This window comes from Myotis nattereri, assembly GCF_964212035.1.
Source record: "Myotis nattereri genome assembly, chromosome: 10".
NCBI classification, from domain to species: domain Eukaryota; kingdom Metazoa; phylum Chordata; class Mammalia; order Chiroptera; family Vespertilionidae; genus Myotis; species Myotis nattereri.
Genome location: NC_138085.1, coordinates 10,912,561 through 10,920,788, shown reverse-complemented (window position 1 = coordinate 10,920,788; position 8,228 = coordinate 10,912,561). Strand labels below are relative to the sequence as shown.

The 8,228-nt window shown below is 53.7% G+C and overlaps 1 protein-coding gene across 1 annotated transcript; it reads left to right on the top strand.

The window, feature by feature from the left end:
- Nucleotides 1–5,944: 5,944 nt before the first annotated feature.
- On the top strand, nt 5,945–7,411 carry LOC308526382 (F-box only protein 31-like; the record flags this gene model as incomplete). Its single annotated transcript, XM_081101511.1, is given in 3 exon segments — nt 5,945–6,706; nt 6,708–6,782; nt 6,788–7,411. Coding segments are annotated over 3 exon segments (1,461 nt in total).
- Between the last annotated feature and the right edge of the window lie 817 nt (nt 7,412–8,228).

The following is an 8,228-nucleotide window of genomic DNA, read 5'->3' as shown; positions in this document are numbered from 1 at the left end:
TGTCTGCCCTTTGACTCCAGGGACAGACAGAGAGAGTCTGCCCTCTGGCGGGACAGGCACAGAGAGAGCCAGCTCTGAAAGCTGTTTATTATACACTCCAATTACAGGAAGTTACATCACATCTGGGTGGGCCTGAGACATCATGAGATCCATCCCCTTAACACTGGGCCAGAGAGTCAGACTGAGTGAGATCCAGTCTTTTGACTGGTCCCGCCCTCAGGGCATGGCTCTGACCTTGCCCTGAGTCCCAGCTGATGTCTATTAAGCCAAGTGTATTCTAAGGGCCCTTAACAAATTAGTGATTCTCTGATAAGTCATCAGAACCCAATGATTAACATCAATTTTATTTATTTTTGGGGGGGTATGTGCAGATTTGGTCTGCATTTACACCATTCACATTTCTCTTGTCAACAAATAAAAATAAATACTTCCATAGCCATGTTGCCTTCCTTTTTTATGATAAGTTATATTTATGGTACAGAAAACATTTAATAGATGTAGAATAAACAGTGTACAATAAACAGTGATCATATCTTGCCCTCTTTCTTTATATTTTCATTTTTTAAGAAATAAGGAAACACTCGGGCTGGGTAGCTCAGTTAGTTGTAGGATCGTCCCATACACCAAAAGTTTCAGGTTTGATTCCCAGTCAGGGCACATACCTAGGTTTCTGGTTCAATCCCCAGTCATGGTACATACAGAAGTTAGCATTCAGTGATTCTCTCTCGCACAGATGTTTCTCTCTCTCCCTCTGACCCTCTTTCTCTTTCTCTCACTCTTAAATCAATAAAATTATCAGGTGAGGATTAAAAGAAAAAGAAAAAACACAATACAATAATAAAGAAATAATACAATACAGTAATAGTCTATATCATGTTCAGTCCAATTTCTCTTTATATTTACATTATAAATTTTCTAATCATTTTTCTAATTTAGGTCTTTAATCATTTGTTACCTATACTAGAGGCCTGATACATGAAATTCATGCACGAGTAGGCCTTCCTTCCCCCAGCTGCCAGCACCAGCTTCCCTCTGGGACCAGGGACCGGGCTGCTCCGCAACCCTCCCCCCCCAACCCTCCCAACCCCCTGGCCACCCTTTGCAGCCCTGGCTTTGTCTGGAAGGTCTTCCAGAAGGATGTTTGCTCTAATTAGCTCTTATTATTATAAATATATATCAATCAACCTTATGCAGTATTAGTTCATCTTTCTGGATTTATATACAGGTATATTTTATGTAACATTCTGGAACTTTTGTTTATATTATCATAAATTTCAAAATCTATCTACTTTGAGACAAATAGTTCTTTATTGATTTTAACTTCCCTGTAATATTTATTCATATGAGTATTTCAGAACTCAGGCCTGGGCGTGGAGCTGGAAGCCCACAGCCCTGTGAGGACAGGTGTCGGTCACCCCTCCCCCTTACACGTTCTCAGTGCAGTGATGGTCCCATACGTCCAGGATGCTCTGGTTCAGCTCTTTCAAGGTGTCTATCTCCCTCCTCAGGCGACGTTTCTCCTCGTGCCAGTCCTCCTTCGCACGGGTGAGTGACTGAAACACAGATCAACAATGTCCTCAACACCACGGGCCCCTGTGACTCCACTGCTGGGAAACTGCTCCCAAAAGGAGAAAAGGGCCACGTGCATGAACATGGCCATTTCGGCATGAGCTTCACCAGTCGCAAGGACCAACACAGCCAATGACATGGGGATGGCCGAGTGCACCGGCCAGTCACGCAGCCCTGCCCACGTGTGGCCACTGAGCACTGAAAACACAGCCAGTCTGAGCAGAGAGGCGCCATCAGTGCAAAATGTACAAGAGGCTCTGAGGACTTGACAGCCATTTTTAAAAGGAATGTAAAGTATCTCATTAGGAAGCAGCCCAAAGGGTGTGGCTCAGGTGGTGGAGCAGCCCCCCATGCACCAGGAGTTCACAAAAGAGATGCCTGGTCAAGGAACACGCCCAGGATGAGGGGTTGATCCCCAGTAGGGGGCGTGCAGGAGGCAGCCCATCAGAGGTTCTCTCTCCTCATTGAAGTTCCCATCCCTCTCTCCCTCTCCCTTCCTCTCTCTGACATCAGAAAAATAAATGCCGGGCTGGATAGGAATTCGGGGCTGAGGTTGCTCAACTCTCCACCCAGAACATCATCGGGCTGGAGTGGCGGGAAAGCCCAAGCTTTGGCTTCAAACAAACTGAGTTCAGACCCAACCTCAGAGGATGAGGATGGGCGCCAGCTCACAAAAGCATTGTGAGAATTCAGTGAGATGACACGGGGAGCACAGAGCAAAGAGCTCAGCGGCGAGGACAGAATGAAAACAGCACTTAGCTGCTCCCATGCACGACCCCCACCCCCCCGGCCCTGCGAAAAGGAAAGGTCAGGCCCTAACCAGTTTAGCACAGTGGAGAGAGCATCGGACTGCGAACTAAAGGTCCCAGGTTCGAATCCGGTCAAGGACACATGCCCAAGTTGTGGCTGGCACCCCGCGGGGGTGGTGCAGGAGGCAGCGGAACCACGATTCTTTGTCCTCATAGATGTTTCCATCTCTCTCTCCGTCTCCCTTGTTCTCTCAAATCAAGAAAAATAGCTTTAAAAATACAAAAGCAAAGGTTGGTGAGAGGTCTTTTCTAACACATCCCCTCCAGCCAAGGTGCTTGTCCCTGTTAAATGCCTCTGGCTTCCTCTCGGCCTCTGGGTGACATTCCCACACAGTCTTTGGGCACAGATGCCAATGAGTACCCACTCGGACCTGGCTGAGCCCCAGGCTGTCAGCCCCGGGTTCAGGCCCGGTCCTGAGGCCCACCAACCCCTGGCCTCACCTCACACTGCATGCTCAGCTTGGTGAGCAAGATTTCCTTCTTCAGTTGCTCCGCCTTCAGGTGTTGGTACTCGGCCTCCCAGATCCGCATCTTCTGCTCCACCTCCTCTATGGAGGCCTGCAGCTCCTGCCTGTGGGAGCGTAGCTCCTCCTGCTCCGCCTGAAGCAGCTCAGTCCAGGAAGTGAGCCTGCGGGTGGAGAGCCACAAGGCCCAGGGCTCAGGATCACTCCCAGCCTCTGTCCCATGTACACCTCAATCACACCCCCATTCTCTCTGGGGCTCAGGTTTTCCCCTGTGGAAATGAGGGCTGAGCACATTCAGAGGTTCTTAAACTGTGTCCGTTGGGGTTCTATGCGGCCACCCCGGCTGCCACACTCTGGGCTGGGACACAGGACAGGCAGGCTCAGACACAATTCAACAGAGCAGCCTGTGAAAAATCCTTCCCAGGGAAGGCTTTGCATGTCTGCCTCCTTGGAAAAAGGGTTCTTCGACTGAAACACTTTTGAAAAACTTGGAATCAGACCATCTTTGCTCTGAAACTCTGCCTTTGCTCAGCTCTTCTCCCCAATTCCAAGTCCCTTTCTGATCCCAACTCCTGACACAAATAAGAGATTCTGGAGCATTATGTAAAGCCACTGACATCATCATCATCATTATCATCGGCATAATTACCCGACTGGCTTTCCAGGAGTAAGGTTTCTACCTGAAATCTCAATGACCAGAGGCTCATGGACTCCATGTGAACACAGATGGGCCCTGTGAGGCCCACACAGTCTCCGTGATTTAATTTAAAGTAATTAGTTATTCAATATTTCTAAAAATGTTCCGTTTCACATCAACATTCAGCGACCGAGATTCTGGGAGGGTGGGGAGAACGCATCAAGCAAAGGCCCTGGCAGGGGCAGCTCAGCAGTGATAGCATCAGCCTGTGTCCGGAATGGTCACGGGTTGGATTCCCAGTGGCATGTCCCTGGGCTGTGGGATTGCTCCCTGGCATAGAGGGGTGTGTGCTGTAGGCATCCAATAGATGTGTCTCTCCCATCGCTGTTTCTCTCTCCCCCTCCCTCCCTCTGTTCCTCCCTCCCTCCCTCCCTCCCTACCTCTCTCTCAGAAGGTCAATGGAAAAAGTATCCTGGGATGAGGATTAAATAATAAGAAGAATAAAAAATAGAAACAAAAGGATGGCCTGGCAGCCCGGGTCCGCCCCGCAGCTGACCGCCTTCAGAGGGTGTGTATTCTCCACGAGGGCCTGCCCTGCCGCTGACACTCCCTCCCCACCTGCTGGACCTGCCTGGCCCCGCAGGCACCTGACTTTGTAGCCCCAAACATATTAAAACAAGGCTGTGCGAAGGAAGGCTTCACGTGGTCAGGCCACTGGGCTGAGACAAGACCTGGATTTGAGTCCTGACTGGGCCACTACACTCAGGACTGGCCCGAACAAGTTATTGAATCTCTCTGAGCCTCTTTCCTCATCTGTTTGAAAAGAAGGATAAAAACGCAGTCAATTCTCAGGATTCGCGGTATAATGTCCTATGGAGCCCCCGCGAGCACTGAGCAGTGTAGACTGCAACTGTCCCCACCAGTTCCTGTGAGACTCTGGCCACATTTCTCTCAACCAATCAAGACATAAGGACGCTTTGTGCCATATGCTCACTGGGACAGCCAACAGCACCAGACCTCGGGCCGGAACGACCCTCATGTGCCACTCGGATATTTTCCCTGAGGCCCAGCGCAGCGTGCACTTGGGACACTAGAGAGCACTGCAGCACTCCATCTGGGGGCCGTTTCAAACAGCGAAATCGCCACCAAAAAGCAAGAGAAGAGGACTCCATGGCACTCCATGGACCACAGAAGGGACGCTCGTGTGGAGTGTGAGATCTGAAACAGGCAGGAGTCAGAGGCCTTGTTCAACCGCAGCTGCAAATGTGCACATCAGGCGATTCCAGGATCTCGCCCTATGGACAGGCCCCTGACAGGCCATGGGGACCAAAGGGGGGTGACAAGTGCATCTCAGCGAGGAGGTGAGTTTGCCAACAGGGAACGCGGGAATGACGGGGAGCAAGCATATGTCCTTCTGGAATGGCTGGTGAGAGAGGATGAAGATGGCCGTGCCCGACACAGTCATCCCCATCATTCATGTGGGAGGGGCGGTCACCCACACCTGGACGATGCTCCATCCCAGCCACCAGCTGGAGGCCCTTCCCTCCTGACCATCAGCTGTGACCGTGACAGGGCAGGTGAAAGGGCACCATTTCCAGGGGACTCCCCTGAGCTGAGCGCAGCGGGAGCTGAGGGAGCTGGTGTGACTGAAGGCGGAGATGCTGCTGCAGGGGCGGGCGGGTACCTGTCGTTCTCCTGCCGCAGCCTCTCCTCCTCTCCGTGGTTCTCTCTGGCGGCGGCCAGGGCCTTGGCCTCCTGCTCCTGCTTCAGGGCCTCCTGGGCTTCGGGCCCCTGCTTCTCCTGCTGCCCCGGCTCCTCCAGCTCCCTCTCCTCGGCCCCCTGTTGGTTCTGGGGGCCCAGACTGTAAGGATCCTCCTGCCCAGAGGGAAAAGTTGAGGATGCCTCACTGGGTGCCGGCCCCGGGGAGCAACAGACCCCGTATCCCTGCACCCCCACACGCACTGAGGGGCCAAGAGCAGGGCAAGTGCAGACCCCAAAAGAGCAGGGACCCTCGGGGCAGGCAGCACCAGCCGTGCTGAATGGGGCTCTCCCAGCACTGAAGGAACTGCGCTGGCCGGGCCCACATGGTGCTACGGGAGCCCTGCGCCCTCTCCACACTCGGGACCTTTAGGGGCACAGGATGCCCGCTCTCTGGATCAGCTCCTTGGCTGCCCTCTGTGACCACATGTAAAAGCCTATTTTTTTAAAAGGACATAGAGATCAACCAAAGGACTTCTATGCCAGCATATAGGCCTAACCAATGGACACGGACAACACGGGGCTGAGAGCATGAGTTCCCTCCCCCCACCAAGAGGGGGCAATGTGGGGATATGGACACATATGTAATAACTTAATCGACTGTGGTGGCTGGTAAGCAAGGAGGCATGGAGGAGTGCGCTTGCCTCTGAGGCTTGGACTCTTCGCGGGGATGTGGGTGTCCTCAGGAGCGCCAGGGCCTGGCTGAGATGGCAAAGGCCGAGGGCAAGCGGTGTCCTCAGAAGAGCCAGGGCCCGGCTGAGAAGGCAGCGGCCGAGGGCAAGCGGGCCCCAGCAGAAAAGCACCTCGAGGCGGACGCTGCAGCGGGGTGCTGGGTGGGGAGTGGAAGAATCGCGATCCCCAGGCTGCCCCCGCACTGCTCGCTGCAGGACCTGCGGGTGGAGATGCTGGTGGTTATCTGTGCCTCGCTCCCCGTCACCAACCTGGCCAGCCTGGCCCAGGTCTGCACCAAATTCCGCCGCACCCTGCACATCAACATCATCTGGAGACGGCGTTGCCGGGAGGAGGTTGGCGTTTGTGAAACCTTGCAGAATCTGGAGGCAGTAGGCACGTCTTACCGAGAAGTCTATGCGAAGTTGTTCCACCCAGACAGACACATTTTGGGTTTGTGGGAGCGAGATATTGAGCTCTATAAAACACTGCTGTATGTAGCGGTGGACGGCTTAGGCATTACTGGTTGGACCTACAGGCCTGGTCTTAACACCCATGTGGACGGCCCAATGCAATTCAAGCCCGCGTTCAGAATCCGCCTGACGGAGCGGAAATCAGCCACGGTGGAGTGCATGGAAGGCCGCCACCGCAGGCCCCACAGCCGCCACCTGCAGATTCGGAAGGACAGGCTCACCAGCCAGTGCCAGAAGAGAGACCACCGAAGGGATTCACCCACGCGGCTTAGGGAGGAATTCGGGACGGCGGGCGCTGATATGGAATGTCACAGTGCGGCATCACTGACGGACCTACCGCCGCCTCTACCTCCCGCCCAGCCACCCGGAGGACCTCATCAGGCCAGGCCTCTTCCAAGGCAAATGCGATCGGATCCCTTGGGCCTCATGATTTTCATGCTCAGCTTCCACGGGAAGTGTGCCAGGCTCACGCACAGCACGGGAATCGCATTCCACATATTAGAGATCCACCTCACGCGCAGCATCCAGCTGCGAGGTGGCGAGATCTTCCGCGACTTCCACGGGCTCTCCCGCGTGGTCCGGGAGATGGAGGAGCAGGTGCTCCGGGAGCAGCAGCAGCAACAAGAAGATGGGACCAAGGAAAGCGAGGGACATGGCTGGCAGAGCCCTGCCCAGCCCAGCGTCAGGGAGTCCGGGGCTGCAGCTGCAGAGGAACAGCCTGTCCCGTTTGTTCTGCCTGTGGGCGTGAGCCCAAGGGACCAGAACTACCCCCGGACCTGCAGGATGTGTTTCTATGGCATGGAAACTGTTCCCGTATGTCCCTCACACTGGCACTACCCTGGAGTCGTCATCCTGTTCGATGAGAACCACTTGGGGTTCATCGATCTGGAGGAGAAATCCTTCATCCTGTTTGGCAGAGTCCAGAACACCTTCCAGAATGTGGCGGCCGCATCCCTGCAGGCCTTCCTGGAGATGCTCAAGAACATTCACCCCCTACCACGTTTACCACCCGAGAGGATATTTGATGTTTAGAGAGAGTAGGGGAGAGAGGGAAAGAAGGAAAGAATCGATGTGAGAGAAACACATCAGTTGGTTGCCTCCTGCCCAAGCCCGGAACAGGGCCAGGCTAGGTAGGGGCCAACAATTGAGGTCGAAATAAACCTTAAACCAGTGGTTCTCAACCTTCCTAATGCTGCGACCCTTTAATACAGTGTCTCATGTTGCGGTGACCCCCAATTTCATTGTTACAAATTGAACATAATAAAAGCATAGTGATTAATCACACACAAAAATAATAACTTAATCAATAAAAATATTTTAAAAATAAAAGAAAAAGAAAAAGTACATAGAACAGCAGTCAGGATACAGAATATCTGAACAACACTAGCAGCCAACTGACCCTGATATTTACGGAACAACCATCGAATGGGCACAGCCAGCAGCACCGCCCTCCTCCTCCCCTCAGTCCTGTCAACCAGCACCAAGATGGCCAGTGTCCCTGGGAGGCAACACCTGCCCCCGCGGCCGGCAGCGGCTGAGAATTGCTGGTCTGAGCTGCAGCTGAGCGAGGGAACTGGTCACCCAGGAATCACTGATCAATGACCAGGACACGGCTGTGATCCCGGAGGCTCCCTCGGGCAGGCGGGGGCGCCAGGGGGACATGCGCTCTGGAGGGCCTACCTGCGTGGCCCTGGAGGGCCTCACGGTGTTGGCGATGTTAGACTGGAGTTCTCCCTCCAGCTCTTCCTTTTGGCTGTTGGCCTTGTCCTGGGTGAGTTGGGTCCCCAACTCTTCCAGCTGCAGAGCCAAAGACCCAGCCCGTGCCACAGTCAGGTCACAGAGTGAACTT